Consider the following 18,882-nt stretch of genomic DNA (forward strand, 5'->3'; position numbering starts at 1 on the left):
AAAACTGAGAGAGACTGCTGGGTCTAATGGCAACAGCATCCAATGTGATACCTTTTTGCATGCTGTCCAGGATACCTTTTGCAGTGGTGGCTCAGATCCAAGGGTTTTTCCCTGAGGGGCAACGCACTTCGCATGATCAAGGTCACACACCCGTTAAAAAAACAGCATATGCTGGTTTGGTATGTTTTGAAGCATGTCTGCTGTTTTGAGCTAGTTTAAGTTGATCATGTGCTGGTCTTAAACTGGTTGTGAGAAGGAGCTAGTTGCTTAGGACCAATTTAAATCAATTCATGTCCAGCTAATAACATAGCTAAACCAACTCAAACCAGCAACCATGCTTCAAATCATACGTAACCAGCATATTATGTTTTTTCAACAGAGATAATGAAGAAGCCTTGGTTCTTGTCCCAGGCTCCTTGTGTTGGGAGCTTCTTGTCCTCACGTAATGCTTACAAAAAGATGAATCCCTCACTGGCTGAGGAGCGATCATGAATTGTTCGCTCAGCTGAGGGTCTGTAGGGAAACATCATCTCCATCTGTTCTTCCTCTCTCACATTCATCAGGTTCTATTATTTAGACCTGGGATCTCGGCCAAGCTTTTAAGTCTTCCTCCCTTAGCTTTGCTCACCATGATTCATGGTAGACAGGTATTCGTCAGTATGGCAAAGCAGGTATTGTCTTTCCCATATTGCTTCGAGTTCCCTTGAGAGGGAACGTCTCAGGTTATGTCTGTACTCAGATCCCTGAAAAGGTACGAGACACTTTGTCCCCCTGCTATAATGCCTATACCCCTTTTAGCACATTGCTTTGACCTATTAGAAAACAATGCTATTTGTTCCGGATGTGCTTTTAAACATTTTAGTTTCTACATCACTCTGCCCGTGGTGTCCCACCACTCCATTGGACTGATTTCACATGTGCTTCAAGATGAATCACTTTCCCACAGTGTTTTGAAGTGGCATCTTGTTTCCTCTCAGGAATTCATGGTTACAGACATAAACTGAGACATTCTTGATGAACTATCCCTTTAAATTTGAATATAAATTTTAATTTTAATTAATTATACAACTATAATATATTTAATTTGCTAGTCTTGTATATAAGCATATGGACGGACCACACTCCTCTTTGGGTTCATCTGAAGAATCACCACAGTCATCCTCTCCGTCGCATTTCCAGCGAGCTGGGATACACCGGCCGGAGTCTTTACAGCGGAACTCATCCACACCACATGTCATCTGAGCTACAGAAAGAGATATAAGAAAGAACTGAATCGATATGTGCTAATTGGCAGAAGCAATAATAGTAATAAGTTTTATTTTATATAGTGTCTTTCTGCAACCTCAAGGTCGCTTTACAATATCACACCAAAATAAAGAAAAACATGAAATCCATGACATGAATCTGGAGATACACAGTGTTCAAACAATAGTATTAGCAGATATTAAGCTATTTTGGAACATAACCATTCCTGTTTCAGTCTATTAATAGGCTTGGCAATGGATGATGTACAGTGAGTTTTGATAAAAATAAATGTATATAATGCATGTTCAATAAAAAAACAGTTCCACTTACTGCAGTTGGCAGGTTCGTCAGATCCATCAACGCAGTCATTATCACGGTCACACACCCACACACGTGGGATACAGCGCTTGGTTATGGTACACTGGAACTGGTTAGGTGCACATGTTACTTCCGCTACATACAAATAAACAAATTATACTTTAATCATATTTTCAAAAGAAAAAAAAAATATGTAAAAAATATATATAAAATGTCTAAACCAAACACACACACACAAAAAGTACCTCATGTGTTTTTTAGTGTTATACTTGTGTGTAAATACATTACATAAATTCAAAAGATTTGTGTCCGTAAGATTTTTATATGTTTTTGAAAGAAGTCTCGTTTGCTCACAAAGGCTGCATTTGTTTGATCAAAATACAATAAGATGTAACATTATAATTTAAAATAAATATTTTGTGTTTTAATACATTTTAAAATGCTATTTATTCCTGTGATGGCAAAGATCCCTCTGTTTTTCAGCATCATTACTAAGAAAATTTCAGAAATCATTCTAATAATCTGCTTTGGGAATAGATATCTCAGGTTCCATCTGCATTCTGTTTCCAAAGACTTTTACTATGGACTGAAGTAGATTTTCATCCTTTTGATATTTGTGTTCCAGTTTTCCTATGTTTAGATTCTGTTCCTCGTAGTATTCGGAGCTGCTGATTATGTTTCCATGGTTTCTGATTGTTCACATTTGTTTTCTTGTTTAGCCCCTCTTTATTTCCTATATAGACATTTGCAAATTCACTCCTGTGTCATCTACATGTTTACATTAAAACTGCACTTTGATCCAAACCATGTCTGCTTGGAAACCATGACAGATGTTTGGACCAAACATATTTTGGATCTAGCAGTGGAACAACTCTAGGATGCTCAATACGCTGAAAACCACACCGGTGAGTCCTTCCATCTGGCAAACTCTGCGTATTTACTGGACAGGTCCCAAAAGTTCCCTTTTCTACGTCTTTGAGAGATATGTTGTGACTTTGTAGAGCTGGGTGAGGTGGAGGAGAATTCCAACCTCCTAATATCCACTCCAGCCCCAGAGCTCATTCAAGGGGGTCTGCTCCAGTCTTTGAATTGATCTTTTTTTTTTTTTTTTTTCACATTCTTGCACAGACAGAACCCACGAATGGTTTGTCCCGGAGTCATCTCCCACCGCCCTGTCCATCCGGGAGTCAGCGCCAAGCTCCCTGTCCATCCCAGAACCAACACCTGCAGTCAGGTCAAAACTCCATACTTTTCCCAATATTATTTTCATCCGTAGAGTCCTATCTGAGCAGTTAATTATTTCATCCAGCATGGTTGACTTCAGTTCAACTTGGTTCTAGCCATTTCCTTGGCTCCCCTCCACTGGTTCCATCCAGCACAAATGACTCACCAGTCCCATCCATCTCCCTAGTCCTTCCTCCTCAGTCAGGATCTTCTGCATCAGCTACCCTTACTCCCCCAAATGCTGCTGCTCTGCCAGTTCTCCCCAGTCTCAGTCTCACTGTCTCAGTCACACCGGCTTTACCTTGCCATGTTCCTCCAATTTCCCCGGCTCTGCCTCAGATCTCTCCCGTTCAGTGGTCCTGGCTTTCCTCACCTGGGAACTAGGGTTGGGTGATGTCTACACAACTGGCATCTGACGATGTCTACAGTGAAACATCGCAATGGGGGCTGGGGTGTTGGGGGAGTTAGGGGGTGTGCCGGAAGCATGAATCCATATTCAGAAATGCACGGAAAACAAACATCAATTGCTAATGGTTGCCTGTTACATTACAGTACATCAAATTTCACTTGGCACATAAACAAAGTAACGAGAGATAACTGAGGAAGATGGTGAAGCATTTGTAAAATGTGTGGTAATGTCTTGAAAGTTAAAGTGAAACTAATCAGCCATCGCTCCATCAGACCCAACGCTACTGGGAACCACCATTACCTTCTTCTGACCTGGACATTACTTTCATTTACATTTACATTTAATCATTTAGCTTTCATTTTATTGTGCAAGCTGTGTTCTATGTTTCTAGGGACTTTTACTTTGAAGTATATTTGACCTCTTTTGACCCATTTAATGCATCCTTGCTGAATAGAAGTATTAATTTCTTAAAAAGAAATACAAAAATATTAAATATCTAACTGACCCCTATGATCTAATGGAGGAGCAAACTCTCTACATGTTCATCTTCCAGAGGACAATAATATAAGGTCTGTGATGTATGTATGTGTGTGCGGCGATACAGCTGATCACATTAAAATCAAAGTCACAGCATGGCTTTGTGAGATTATTAAAACACAAAAGGAATTTTTTGTCTTCTCATTTTTATGTCTTATTGTCTTATAATGAAACTCACGGCAGTCTTTCTCATCCTCTCCTTCCCCACAGTTGTCTTGGCCGTTACAGCGGAATATTCCAGGAATACAGCGGCTGGGATTGGTGCATTTAAACTGACTGGGCAAACACACGTGAATATCTGCAAATCACACAAACATACAAACACATTAGTGCAGTAACAGAGGTGACATGGTTATTGCTCTATTGGAGACAGCTGAAGGAAAGTCATAAAAGAAAAAAAAGAAAGAAAGAAACATATTAAAACAATTATTCTCAAGTGGTAACGTTACCGCAATCTTACCACTTATAAACAGTGTACTTAGGCACAAAGTAAAGCTCTTACAAAAACAGCAGCAATAGCAATATTCTAAAGAACAATACTATAATGTAAATACTTTTCTGGATATTTTACAACCATGCAGTTAGATCTTAGAACTGGCAGAAATATAAAGTATTTTATGCTATGCTAACAACATGCTAGTCGCATGCTATTCATGCTAGAAACATGCTAGCAACATGCTAGTCATGCTAACAACATGCTAGTAACTTGCTAATCATGCTAGAAACATGCTAGCAGCATGTTAATCATGCTAGAAACATGTTAGAAACATGGTAGCGACATGCTAGTCATGCTAACAACATGCTATTCACATGCTAATCATGTTGGAAACATGCTAGTAACATGTTAGTTGCATGCTAGTCATGCTAGAAACATGGTAGCGACATGCTAGTCATGTTAACAACATGCTAGTAACTTGCTAATCATGCTAGAAACATGCAAGCAACATGGTAGCAGCATGCTATGCTAGCAACATGCTAGCAAAATGTTAATTATGCTAGCAACATGCTTATCATGCTAGAAACATGCTAGCGACATGCTTATCATGCTAGAAACATGTTAGCAACATGCTAATCATGTTAGCAACATGTTAGTCGCATACATTCTTTCGGTCAAACTAATCTATCATTCTTTCTTTTGAACTAATTTATATCATTCTTTCTGACTAATATGTCTTTCTTTGAACTAATCTATCATTCTAACTTTAAACTTACTAACTTCTTTAAATTTCTTCAAACTTTCTGCTCAAGCTTTCTCAAGCCAACTTAAAGTTTGTCTCAACAAACTTTTTTTTCTAGTTTATTTTGCAGTTTTACTTATTTAAGATAAGTGGATGGAGAGATTAAATTGATATTGATCTGCAAATAATCAAGAGTTTTATTTTATTATCAAAACATTTTTTAAAAATTGTCACATAGGACAAAATGTGTTAATATTTTAGGAAGAATGATTTGCAAATATAATGGTTATATATCTCATTACATCATTACATGAACTGTTATAGCAGTGCATGGATATTTACTAAATAATTAGAACAGCCACAATTAGATCATAAATGATTCAAGTGGAGGAAAAAGTTTGATATTATGTTTTGGATTATAGTGAAGTAAATGTTTTCCAAAATAAAAATATATCTGAAAAAATGTACTTAAGTACAGTAAAGTTACAGTAAAAATCAATTTGACATTTTGCACAGATGTCTGGTGAAACATACCACAGTTGGCCTCATCAGAGTTATCCTGACAGTCATTGTCTCCATCACAGATGTACGCTGGGTTTGTACAGATCCCAGTACCACACTGGAACTGACCCGGTCTGCATTTAAACTCAGCTGTTGAAAGAAATATGTATAAATATGTATTTATTACACATCTGTTAGTTATGCTAAAGGGAGAAATCGTGTCTCCTACAATCCACAACACTCACGGCATTCTGCAGGCTCGTCGGATCGGTCGCCACAGTCGTCCTCGGTGTCACACTTCCACCAGAACGGGATACACTTGTCGTTCTTGCAGACAAACTGATGAGAGATATGGAGGGAGATATTTGAAATGAGAAATGGTACGTGTCATTGGGAAGTTTAAGGTCATGATCTGGTCTCACCTGGCTGGCGGTGCAGTTGGACATGCACTGCTTCCCATCAGCGGCCAGGTAGAAGTTAGTGGGACAGGCACATTTATAACCTCCACCCGGAGAGAGCAGACACAAGTTACTGCAGCCGCCATTGTCTGTCTGGCACGGGTGATTCGTGACTACATCGGGAGACAAGAGAGTGCTACATTAAAACTATAACTCTTACAATTCAAGACGGATAACATCAAGGCAGAAACAAGATGGTTTAAGCTGTGAAGTGTGTCTTTGACAGATGTGTCCTGACCCTCTGGCTGTCTGTAGGGGTGGTAGATGTGGACGTCCATGGGTCTGTGTAAGGTGCTGATCAGCATGGTCTTGTTGGTGCCCAGTGTTTTATGAGCTCTGTTGATAGACTTGGTCTCCCAGTCGGTCCAATAGATGTACTCCTCAAAAAGAGTCATGGCGAATATGTGCGGGATGTCCTGAGTCAAAACTGCAGCACATACACAGGGATTATTTACTACACAAACATCACACAGCGACCTTGTGTAATCAAACATAAAATATTCTCCTCAGACGCACATTAAGAGTTCACTGAAGCACTCTGCAGTAGTTTTATAATTATTACTTTAATCCAGACTTTAAAAGACTTTATATTATTACATAATATATAATTTGTAGTCATGATTAATCTTATCCAAAATAGGTTTTTTTACATAATATATGTATATGTACTGTGTATATTTATTACGTATACTGTATATAAATACACACATATGCATGTATATATTTAATAAGAATATGTTATGTTTATATATTAAGTATATTAATATATAATATAAATTGTAATTGTATAATATAAACAAACATCTTTATACCGATTAATCATTTGAGAGCACTAATTATTTTATATACTACTGTTTAAAAGTTTGGGGTAAGTGAGAATAAATAGTCTTATTTAGCAATGATGCATTATAAATGTCTAACTGTAAATGTAGCTGATTTTAATTATTTATATTTCAAACTCATTTTGGTCTTTTGAACTTTCTATTCTACAAAAAATATGAAGCACCACATCTGTTTTCCACATTGATAATCAGAAATGTTTCTTGAGCAGTAAATCATCATATTATTCTGCTTTCTGAAGATCATGTGACACTGAAGACTGGAGGAATAAAGATGAAAATACAGCTGTGCATCACATAAATAAATTACATAAAAAAATATATAAAAATGGAAAACAGGTCAATTATAATAATAATAATTCAAAATATTATTATTGATGTTGTATTTTTATCTAATAAGTATATAGAGTATATACTTTTATTTTATGATTTTATGTTATCCAATCATGAAAAGCTTGCTTTGCTTATTTTTCTATCAGTCATATGGAAGTGATGCTAAAACTGGTAAATTGCTAAAGTGTAAGTTATTTTATACTATCCTCTTAACTACAGTTTATAGTCAGTCCTGCTGACTACAAAAAATAAATAAATAAATAAATAAAAATCAAGGTCACACTTTATTTTAGGGTCCCATTCACACTATTAACTAACCATTAACTATAACTTTTGCCTCAATTAAATCCTTATTTGCTGCTTATTAATAGTTTATAAGGTAGTTGTTAAGTTTAGGGTATTGGGTAGGATTATGGATGTCATGCATTATATGTACTTTATAAGCACTAATAAACAGCCAATATGTTAATAATAGACATGCTAATAAGCAACTAGTTATCAGTGTGAATTGGACCCTATACTAAAGTGTTACCTAAATCAATTCCAGCTCTGATGACCCTTGACCCCTTCACAGATTAGTTTATATTTGAGTGTTGGTCTTCACCTGTATGTCTGTTGGATCCATCTAAGCTGGCAAACTCGATGTAGTCCTCTCTGGCGTCTGCCCAGTAGATGCGATCGTTGATGAAGTCCAGAGTGAGGCCGTTGGGCCAGGTTATCTTGTCCTGTACGATCACACTTCTGTTGGTGCCGTCCATCCCTATGCGTCCGATGTGAGGATTATCACCCCAGTCAGACCAGTACAGGTACCTGACAAAGACAGACACTTATTAGTCCTTATTTGATCCTTATTAGCAAAAAAGCAAGCAATTAAGGCATTTTCAGTGTTTACCCATTGCGGACGTCCACAGCTACGGCTCTGGGTTCCCTTAGTCCCGTGTTGACTAGCACCGTCCTGTATGCTCCATTCAGCTTCGACACCTCAATAGTGTCCCGCCCCTTATCACACCAATACAGGTTCCCCCCAACCCAATCAACAGCCAGACCATCGGGGTTGCTGAGAGACGTGCGATGGAGAACCTGCAGTCAAACCAATGTCCAGCTTCAGAAAAGATTTAGATTTTAAATGAGAATGAGAGTCCGAACAGCTGAAAAAATCATCATAACAATCCACACGACTCCAGTCCATCAGTTAACGTCTTGGCTTTTTAACGTTTTGGGCCAAAATACGACTCAATAATGCATAATAAAAAAGTCCATATCCTGTTGTATTTCACATCAAAAACCACACACATTTGTTTAAGACTTTTAAACAGTGCATGATCTGTGCAGATTTCTCTCCCCATTCAGGCGAGATTACGTTTTCACTGGAGAAAGCAATATTAAGGATAGAGGACTTTCTTGCAAACACAGATTGTGTCTTCTCCAGATGTTAACTGATAGACTGGAGTGGTGTGCATCACTTGTGGATTTTGTTTTTATCAGCTGTTTGGACTCTCATACTGACGGCACCCATTCACTGCAGACAATCCATTGCTGAGACACTGATGCAATGCTACATTTCTCCAAATCGGTTCCCAAGCAGAAAGAAACTCATCTACAGTACATCTTGGATGGCCTGAAGGTGAGTACATTTTTTAACAAAAGTTCATTTTGGGATGAACTATACCTTTAATATTCAAAACACAATGCAGCTGCATGCATATCACCTGAACGTCACTGCCGTTGATGTGCATGCGTCGAATCATACTGCCTTGAGTCGTCACATCCGTCCAATAGATCATCTGCTGCCTGTAGTCGAAGTCTAAAGCAACAGCATTGTTCAGACCCTGGGGATGAAGAGCATTCATCAGGAACCAGGAAAAACAGCTGGAACAAAATGTTTGAAAAACTAATTTCAAATCATACCTGCTTTAAAAGTGTGTAGTTTGAGCCGTCCAAGTTGAGCCTTCTCAGGTAGTACCGGTTAGCAAAGATGAGGAATGGCTCCTCGTCTATATAATGAAGTGAGAGAAAAGTTAAGACCAGTGACAACAAAAAGAAACAACATGACATGACACTTACTTAAAAAGTGAACTATTTGTAGCTGATCCGAATGCTTCTTTTATAATGATTGATCTACATTGCAAATGGCAAATGCAGTGGTGAATTCCTTTGGAAAGTGTACTTTTCGTATTTCCACAAGCCAAGTATCTAGTTTAACCATCCTAGAATGCAACTGTCTGACAGTAATGGCACAATCTGACTCGTACCGGAGGTGGACTTGCAGACAGTGGGGTCGGAAGGGCTAAGCTGGAAGCCGTCCACACACACACAGCGGAAGCTGCCGTGTGTGTTGATGCAGTGCTGTGTGCAGGGATACGTGGTGGAGCACTCATCCACATCTACACACGTCTTCCCATCATCCTTCAGTCTAAAGCCAGGGTGGCATCTGCACTGGAGAGAGGAACACACAAGAAGGGTAAGCATCGGGTTGTTCCAGTTTGAGTGTTTACTGACCTGTTCATTAGTGTTGATTGCATTTATATGACAGAACCAACAGAAGTACAAAAGGATGCTTATTTTCCTTCAGACAATCTTTTTTCTGATTTATTTATATTTAATGAACTTTTTGCTACTTTATAAATTTGTTTTATTTTAGACTTCATTGTTTTACCCTTGTCTTGTTACAAAACTTTGGTAACACTTCTCACTATTAGTTCATTAGCCTGACTATCATTAACATGTTGGCTGTCTATTAATACTTATAAACCACATATTGTGCATTACCATAGTTTACATCCATCAAGGCAAAAATAAAATAAAAATGCTAAATTTATGTTGTATTAGGGATATTTAACTCTTTCCCTGCTATTGGTGGGATTTCCCATTTTCCATATTTTCAGTGTTGTACTATTACACGCTATTACACATCTTCTGAAAGAGCACTGAATCTCGGGATCAAAATATGGCAAAGAAGAAGCAGAAACAGAAGATTGCGCATGTAAGCAAATGCATATGTAAAACATAACAATCATGACACATTAAACAGCATATAAATCAAATCTGCCTGATGTTACCAAATGAAATTTCGACCCAGGAAGTGAGTTAGGACTGTGAAGTTTGGATATTTTGATCATCAATCTGAATCCAATCTGGATGTAGTCTTTCTCCGTTTTTTGTACAAAATGTTTTTTTTAATGAAACATGCTTTAATGTATGAAGCTAGAAATTATTATTATTATTATTATTATTTATAGGCAGACTCTCTGTTTTGGGGGCCATGAAAGTTTTGTGAAAAATGATCAAAATGCTAGTGTTGGCTCTTTTTTATTAATGCAGGTGGGGAAGAGAAATGTAATTTCTAATTAAGAGAAAAAATATTGGCAGTGCATTGGGCAGATTTACTAAATGATGAATTGTGAAAGGAAAGAACAATTAAATAGTATGCTGTAAAACACAAAGTGAATCACTGACATGATCTAGAAATCTTTACCTTGAATCCGATCTTCAGGTCCTCACACAGCTGAGAGCAGCCGCTCAGTTTACTGTTCAGACATTCATTAATGAAGCAGTTCAGCTCATCCGTACCGTCGCCACAGTCATCGTTGCGATTGCACAGTAACGTCTCACTGATGCATTTACCGTTCCCACATGCATACGCCGTGTCATTACATTTCTTTTCTGCTTGAAAGACAAAGAAAGAGAACCGTTAAATGCAAGCACGGATTCGACCGGCCCTGCAGTTTTTATTGTAACCAAAGCCTTTTCTAATATCCTCAGTTTGAAATAGCATCATTTATTAGTTTGTCTGCATTGCTCTGTGACTCAGCACTAGTTTAGCCACATCCTAAATGCTCTCAGTTCTTTCAGTTCTCCTTCACACTTTGGTAGAATGAAGCAACATAGACTGCTGAACAGATGGTGAGCTTTGTCATTTGGAGCGGGGCCAGAGATATCCAGCCGGATTAGCATTTAGTTCATACCAGGCCCATTGCAGTGAGGGTTTTTGGGAGCTTCGTCTGAGTGATCGTGACAGTCGAACTCTCCGTCACACTCCCAGGATTTCTGGATCAGACAGCGGCCGTTATCACAGCGGAACTCATTGGCCTTGCACGCAGGATACTCTGTAAAGACAAATACAGACTCATGAGCACAAATAATACTGTGAAGTTGAAATTAATAAAAACATGCACATGCTTGTGTCATTATGATTGCCAAAATAATAAGATAGCTTCCCTGATGATTCATTTTCTCTTACACTGTGCTCTTTTGTGCTAATAAATGCATAAATAGCCATGGATTATGCCTTGATTCTTTCAGTATAGTTTGAACAATATTGTCCTTGAGGTGTGGTTACACTGCAAAATAACTTAACAGATATTTAAAGTCAGTGTTATTTTAATATCATTGATATACTATATATACTATCCTCTGCACAATTCTGACTTGTGTTGCAATCTGGAATCAAACCACGCCATGCTGGTTTCAGTCCCCTGACTTTTTTCTCCATTTCTGTCACTGGTAGAGTTTTGCTTATTTTCTGGTCGCCTCTGGCTGGTTTAGTTTAAATATGCAATATTTAAAAATGCTAACTAATTTATTCATGTGTATTTAGAGAGACAATTTTCTACAAATACTCTGAACAATTCTAATTCTTCTGTACTTACATTTGTGTTGTATGACTTCTGGGCCTTGATTGAATTCAAGTGAGAGTCAAGTATTGACATCTTACAAATCATTATCCATGATTCATCTCATTATTTGGTAATTATGAGATAATCATCATGGTTTGAAATAATCAGGAACATACCGCACTCCAAAGACTCGTCGGAGCCATCGCCGCAGTCATTGTCATGGTCACACACAAAGTGTTTGGGGATGCACTGTCTGTTCTGGCACATGAACTCTCCCGCTTTACACGTGTAATTGAACACTGAAACAACAATACACATGAACATGAGCGATTCCCTCTGTATTTGCACCAAAGGGAATAATGTACGTGTTTTACTCACCACAGCCAGCCTTCATGCTCTCGTCGGCTCCGTCTGGACAGTCTCTGTCCCCGTCACACACCCAGCGCTGCGGGACACACTTGTGTGAGTCGGGACAGTGGAACGCATCCGCACTGCATGTCTTATTCTCTGAATTAAGAACACAGACCATTCAGCAACATATAAAACAATTTCTAGAAAAATTCACTTTCATTAATGATGTTGATAAATGTCTGCAGTCTTATTCTCTGATTCATCAGTCACGCTACTGGTCACACTTTGAAATGTTCTTCTTCATGCTGTTTTTAAGGATCAGTACTCACTGCATCTGCTGTCCTCATCTGTTCCATCTCCACAGTCGTCCGCCCCGTCACACACCCAGCTGCTGGAAATACAGCGATGATTCCCACACTCAAACTGTGTCGCCGAGCAGAACTTATCTGAGTAGAATCATTAAGTGAGCCGTTAATACATTTTTCAAAAGATTCTTCACAGAAAGACATTCTGGAAAGACTGACCTCAGATTAACTTTTTTAATGCTGGGAACAAAATTTAAGTTATATTAACCTGGAAAAACCTAATTTGGAAAAAATTATAAATGTTTTAAATACTTTTGGTATTACGAAAATACACTATATACACTATATATATGTGTGTGTGTGTGTGTGTGTGTGTGTATACACACACACACACACACAATTGCATAATAAATGAAAATAAAATAGAATACAAAAAGATTAGAAAGGTAGTTAGATTTTTTTAAAGAATAGAATTAGAATAGTGAGTGTTAAAGTTAGAGGGTCAAATAAAGATGGAAGAGATGTGTTTTAAGCCGATTCTTGAAGATGGCTAAGGACTGCTCAAATTGAGTTGTGGAGGTCATTCCACTAGGAAGGAACATTTAATTTAAGAGTCCGTAAAAGTGACTATGTGCTTCTTTAGGATGGCACAGTCAAGTGACATTCACTTGCAGAACGAAAGCTTCTAGAGGGCACTTAAGTCTGAAGTAACAAATTTAGGTAAATGGGTGCAGAGCCAGTGGTAGTTTTGTAGGCAAACATCAATGCCTTGAATTTTATTGGTAGCCAGTGGAATTGGTAGCCAGTGCAAATTGATAAACAGAGGTGTGACATGTATTATTTTTGGCTCATTAAAAATTAATCTTGCTGCCGTGTTCTTGGTTAATTGTAAAGGTTTGATAGAACTGGCTGGAAGACCTGCTGAGAGGGCATTGCAATAGTCCAGCCTGGACAGAACAAGAGCTTGAACAAGGAGTTGTGCAGCACGTTCAGAAAGAAAGGGCTTGATCTTCTTGATGCTGAATAAAGCAAATCTGCAGGATCGGACAGTTTTAGTAATGGGGTTCTTTGAAAGTCAGCTGATCATCAATCATAACTCCAAGGCTTCTAGCTGTTTTTGAAGGAGTTATGGTTGATGTGCCTAACTTGATGGTGAAATTGTGTGATGAAACAAAGGGTTTGCTGGAATCACAAGCAGTTCTGTCTTGGCAAGGTTGAGTTGAAGGTGATGCTCCATCATCCAGGAAGAAATGTCTGTTAGACAAGCTGAGATGCGAATAGCTACCGTCGGATCATCAGGATGGAATGAGTGGTAGAGTTGAGTGTCATCAGTGTAGCAGTGGTATGAAAAGCCATGTTTCTGAATGACAGAACCTAATGATGCCATGTAGACAGAGAAGAGAAGTGGTCCAAGAACTGAGCCCTGAGGCACCCCAGTAGTTAGATGTTGTGATTTGGAAACCTCACCTCTCCATCATACTTTTAAGGACCTATCTGATAGGTAAGACTCAAACCACTGGAGTGCGGTTCCTGAGATGCCCTTTGTCAGAAGGGTTGATAGGAGGATTTGGTGGTTAACCGTGTCAAAAGCAGCGGACAGATCAAGCAGGATAAGTATTGAAGATTTGGATTCCGCTCTTGCCAATCTTAGAGCTTCAACAATTGACAGCAAGGCAGTCTCAGTTGAATGTCCACTTCTGAAGCCAGATTGGTTGCTGTCAAGGAGGGTTTTTTTGTGAGAAATGTAGAGACTTGATTGAACACAGCTAGTTCAAGTGTTTTTGCAATGAAAGGGAGAAGGGAAACTGGTCTGTAGTTCTCTAAAAGAGATGGGTTGAAGTAGTGGAGTTTTACGGGCCTGTCTAAATGATGATGGAAAACACACACACACACACAAACACACACACATATATATATATTGTACAGCTGTCGAGAGGGAAGGTGACTGAGAATGTGACAACTATTAATAAAGAATAGTTTGGTAACACTCACTATAAGTTCTCACTATAAACTTGTTGATTATTATCATGCATATTACTAGCATAATTGAGGTTTATTAGTAATTATAAAGCAGATATTGATGCCTAATTCTTAATTATTTAAAGAAAGCTTGTCGAGGCACTTACTAAAAACTGAGTAAAATAAAACAATGCATACATAGTAGTTAAGTTAGTTAAGTATAGTTCCGTTTTCTTGGTTTCTGTATTTTGATTATTATTTTTACTATTATTATTATTATTATTATTATTATTAAACTTCAAGCATTTGGATTCTGCTTTTCCTTGTGTCTGGATCTATGTTCCTACTGTCTGTGTCTTTATTCACACAATCCATTACACTTTAAAATGTACTACTTGATGCAGTTTTTAATGAATACAATTACACTTTTATTCACTTCATCCTGTTGTCCATTTATATCTAAAGAATGTTTTGAATCCTATAAAAAGTATTTTTTTATCCTAGTTAGTTTTTTAGGTTGTAGGTTAGGATAAGTCATTTTATCCAGCTTTATATAAAAACTATCAAATCAACAGTATGTCCCCATTTTAAATACTAAATTGAAGGAGTAATAAACTTTAATATGTTTATTAATAATGTCTAAATAATAAAAATTGCAAAAATAATGGATAGTATAGTGCTAGGGGACGGTGTAACCACAGCAGAAGCCAATGGAAAGTTCTCATGATGACAGAAATACAAACTCACCGCAGTGTGCCTCATCATCTCCATTCTCACAGTCGTTCTCCTTGTCGCAGGTCCAGCTCATAGGGATACAACGACCATTGGGACAAGCAAAGAAGTTCGATGGACATTTTCTCTTTTTCTTATCTGATGAGTGAAAAGAAACAAGAGATAAATGTTTAGAGGTTTGAAGGCTACTGTACATATATCTAATTACATTTTTGTTTCATTACTTTAAAAGTAAAAGACAGACAAAAGGACCAGGAAAGACATCAGTTCTCTTTCAGGTCGGTCACTCTCAACGTCACGCCGGATGACCAACGAATTGGGAATTCACTTCGAGTGTAAACTAAACAAGCCACTGCACTTTGGCATGTGATTATTGCATCCAGTTGCCGCTGATCACAGCACCAGTATAAATAGGCAACAGGTGCAGTACGGCGCTTTAGCAGTGGTGGTTTCCTGTGTTGAGTGGGTTGAACATATCAGGCTGCACTACCCCCTGTTTGTGTTGGAGGTGACCATCTCCCCTGTGCACTTTGGCAGAGCTTTGTTGCCTCTGGCTCAATCTAGTTCTCATCATGGTGGCAGTCAGGAGAGTAACAGTGTAACAGGTCTGAGGATAACAGTGATGGCAATCCCTTCAGGGAACCAACCATTGTGGGACCATCAATATTCTTGTACTCCGCAATCAACTGAGCTGCCAATGCAAAGTGATGAGCCCTCTACAAGGAGTGAACCAGCAGTATCCTTTGAGGGTTCTCCCGACTACTGGATGTCGATTGCTGCATAGGAAGATGAGTCTGAGCTTTCTGGAGAGGAAGATTTGACTGCGCTGCTGTCTCTGGGACTGTAGCAATGCCTGAATTGTATCTGGAAATAATGGTTATGCTTTCCGATGGTGCCGTGAGGGTAGGGCTCAAGTGGAGACCTCCACTGTGTCTTGAGCCCTCAAGGTTGGACCATTGATTCTTCTGAGTGGTCCGCGCTGGTTCTCAGTGTGGTTTTCTCTGCCTCTGGGTCCCAAGTGGGCATAAAGAGTCGCTGACGGACCAACACCGAACCACACTCATCCTCCTCTCTCATCATCAGGCAGCAGTGGGCAGTTTAGAGAGCATCAATGACCCTACGATTCAGCCGTGTCTTCACATAAGTTGTGGAGGCAGCACTTGTTCACCTGAGAGAACAGGGCATTCGCCCTCTCAACTAAATCGATGATGGCTCATAATAGCTCAGTCTCAGGATCAGTTGTGTGCACACAGGGACTTGGTGCTTTCGCACCTCAGCCAGTTGGGAGAGCAAACTCTCCGGCGCAGAGAATCTTTTTTCCTAGTATGGGGTTAGATTTGGTCGAGTACGCTTCATGCAATGATGTGCTCTGTGGTTGTTAAGTTGCCTGAATATGTTCAAGTGCAGGATGGCGGTCCCACTGAACCAGTTTCAAAGGCTCTTGGGGCATATGGCATATGACAGCTGCAGCGGCAGTAACGCCTCTGAGGCTGCTTCATATGAGACCGCTTTAACACTGGCTCCATGGCCTAGTCCTGAGGTGGGCTCAATAGGCGCTTACGAGGCAAGCATATTCTGGTCCACACGTACAACACTGCGACCGTTGCGTACATCAACTGACAAAGTGGTCTACACTCCTGTTGCATGTCCCAACTTGCTTCATGCCATTTACATTCCTGGTCTGCACAACCGGGGCAACCGACGTGCTGTCACGAACTGCACTCCCAGGAGAATGGAGACTCCATCCTCAAAAGGTCCACCAGATTTGGAGTCCTTACAGAGCCACTCAGATAGAACAGTTTGCCTCTCCAGAAACCTCTCACTGCCAGTTGATCTACTCCCTGGCCGAGGGAAAACTCGGCTAGGACACACTGACACACAGCTGGCCGCGGGGCCTTCGCAAGTAAGTGTTTCCCCCAGTGAGCCTTCTTGCAAAATCAGGGAGGACGAGGAGCAGTTCCTGTTCGTAGTGCCTTACTAGCTCACTCGGACTAGGTTCCAGAGAACTGATGTTACAGCCCCTCCTTGGCAAATTCCTCTGAGAAAGGCTCTACTGACTCAGAGACGGGGCACACTGTGGCACCTGCATCCAGACTTCTGGAAACTTTGTGTCTGGGTTCTAGGTGACCTACACCAAGAAGTTGTTGATACCATTATTTTCGGTGAGCGCACTGTCTAAGAGATGTTTACGACATGATGTGGAACCTGTTTATCAAATGGTGTTCTTCTTACCAATAAGACCCCCGGAAATGTCTGATCAGAGTCGTGCTGTCTTTTCTGCAGTAGAGGTTGGATCGAAAGCTGTTTCCCTCCACCCTTAAGTCTATGTGCACCACAACCCCATGGAACAGAAGTCCGTGGGGAAGCATGACCTGATCACCAGGTTCCTTACGGGGGGCGAGAAGGCTAAATTCTCCACGGCCCTCCCTTTATACCCTCTTGGGACCTGTCTCTAGTGTTCAGAGCACTACAGCAGGGCCTATTTGAGCCTTTGCAGACAGTCGAGCTGAAGTTTCTATCAATGAAAATTCTGCTCCTGCTTGCAATGGCCTTTATCAAGAGGGTAGGGGACCTGAAAGCATATGTGCTCGACGATTCATGCCTAGAGTTTGGGCCGGCTGACTCCCAGGTAATCCTGAGGCTCCAGCCCGGCTAAGTGCCCAAGGTTTCCATTGCTCCCTTTAAGAGTCAGATAGTGAGCCTGCAAGCGTTTATCCAGCCCTAGCTTCCATATCGTAAACCCTGCCGAAGCTCCTCTTTCCCTTTGGCAGCCAGAAGTGGTGGAGCAACTGGCACCAGGCCCTCACTCAATAAATCCATGAGAACTATTAAAGGGCTGGGTTCCATATGTAGAGACCTAAGTGGATCTTATATGTGTAAAGTCCACGGTATAGCCTCAGAGCTCGTGTTTCCCTGGGCAGCCATCCTGCCTATTTTCCAATAGGGTTACAATCACCTCTAATTTTCCATATGCTCTTAGACGGTAGTTCCTATGTGTGACTGCTTCTGAAACCTCCTTCGGGAAGGATGGGCTTCTGTGACGTTCTGGTTCCAAGTGAAACAGGCACATTTTCTACGTGTTATCCAGACTTTCTGAGTGGGTAGTGCCATAGCAGCAGTAACTGGTCTTGTTGTGGTAAGCCTTGACTTACTCCAAAAAGAAGGGGCACAGGAGGTTTCCACAGGACACTTGAAGGGGCAATATCCATGGCACTTTGGTAGGGATCCCAATTCAGCAGTCATCCAATGTGATGTTGAGAGTGACCGATTGAAAGGGAACATCTCAGTTACGCATGTAACCCTTGTTCCCTGAAAGAGGGAATGGAGACGTCACGTCCTGTCACCACGGTTGGTGTACCACGGCTGAGCAGCTGGTTCATTCAGTGAAAACCTGAATATGCGCTGCACCTGCTGCCTACTTATACTCACACTGTGATCAGCAGCAGTTGGATCCAATAATCAAATACCAATGTGTATTGGATTGTTTAGTTTACACTCAAAGTGTATTATCTCTCTAAGTAAGAATAAGATCCAAATTGGTCAGTCATCCAACGTGACATCTCCGTTCCCTCCTTCAGGGAACAAGGGTTACATACATAACCCAGACATTTCACAGGGTCTAAAATGCAACTTACAGCTGAAGTATGCATGTGCTCACCTGGGCAGTTCCTCTCATCTGAATAGTCTCCACAGTCGTTTGCGCCATCACAGATCCATGATGGAGCATAACACAGCGTAGTGTACTCACACCGCTGATAGGTCCCGCCTTTCACACCCAGACGGAAATAACTGGAACAATCAAAGGCCGCTGAAAAACAAGAAATACGACAAAGGCTTAAAGGAGGAGTTTACCCAAAAATGAAAATATTGTCATTAA

General features: G+C 40.1%; 1 protein-coding gene across 7 annotated transcripts in view; it reads right to left on the reverse strand.

Annotated features, from left to right (window-relative positions):
• LOC127968142 (low-density lipoprotein receptor-related protein 1-like) overlaps nucleotides 1-18,882 on the reverse strand; it is a 157,498-nt gene that overhangs the window by 30,067 nt on the left and 108,549 nt on the right. For 4 of the 7 annotated variants that reach the window (XM_052569061.1, XM_052569059.1, XM_052569064.1 and 1 more), the window contains exons 49-67: nucleotides 18,664-18,813; nucleotides 15,021-15,143; nucleotides 12,339-12,455; nucleotides 12,037-12,165; nucleotides 11,835-11,957; nucleotides 11,008-11,148; nucleotides 10,518-10,705; nucleotides 9,295-9,478; nucleotides 8,951-9,036; nucleotides 8,752-8,871; nucleotides 7,935-8,122; nucleotides 7,647-7,852; nucleotides 6,109-6,297; nucleotides 5,835-5,983; nucleotides 5,658-5,751; nucleotides 5,446-5,562; nucleotides 3,912-4,031; nucleotides 1,576-1,698; nucleotides 1,118-1,243 (exon numbers count right to left, since the gene is read on the reverse strand). In XM_052569061.1, coding sequence (XP_052425021.1) covers nucleotides 1,118-1,243; nucleotides 1,576-1,698; nucleotides 3,912-4,031; nucleotides 5,446-5,562; nucleotides 5,658-5,751; nucleotides 5,835-5,983; nucleotides 6,109-6,297; nucleotides 7,647-7,852; nucleotides 7,935-8,122; nucleotides 8,752-8,871; nucleotides 8,951-9,036; nucleotides 9,295-9,478; nucleotides 10,518-10,705; nucleotides 11,008-11,148; nucleotides 11,835-11,957; nucleotides 12,037-12,165; nucleotides 12,339-12,455; nucleotides 15,021-15,143; nucleotides 18,664-18,813 — 2,673 coding nt within the window. Of the gene's footprint in view, nucleotides 1-1,117; nucleotides 1,244-1,575; nucleotides 1,699-3,911; nucleotides 4,032-5,445; nucleotides 5,563-5,657; nucleotides 5,752-5,834; nucleotides 5,984-6,108; nucleotides 6,298-7,646; nucleotides 7,853-7,934; nucleotides 8,123-8,751; nucleotides 8,872-8,950; nucleotides 9,037-9,294; nucleotides 9,479-10,517; nucleotides 10,709-11,007; nucleotides 11,149-11,834; nucleotides 11,958-12,036; nucleotides 12,166-12,338; nucleotides 12,456-15,020; nucleotides 15,144-18,663; nucleotides 18,814-18,882 lie in introns of all 7 variants that reach the window. The other 3 variants (XM_052569058.1, XM_052569060.1, XM_052569062.1) reach the window with 1 other exon arrangement.

Source organism: Carassius gibelio, chromosome B11 (genome assembly GCF_023724105.1).
Source record: "Carassius gibelio isolate Cgi1373 ecotype wild population from Czech Republic chromosome B11, carGib1.2-hapl.c, whole genome shotgun sequence".
Classification (NCBI taxonomy): Eukaryota; Metazoa; Chordata; class Actinopteri; order Cypriniformes; family Cyprinidae; genus Carassius; species Carassius gibelio.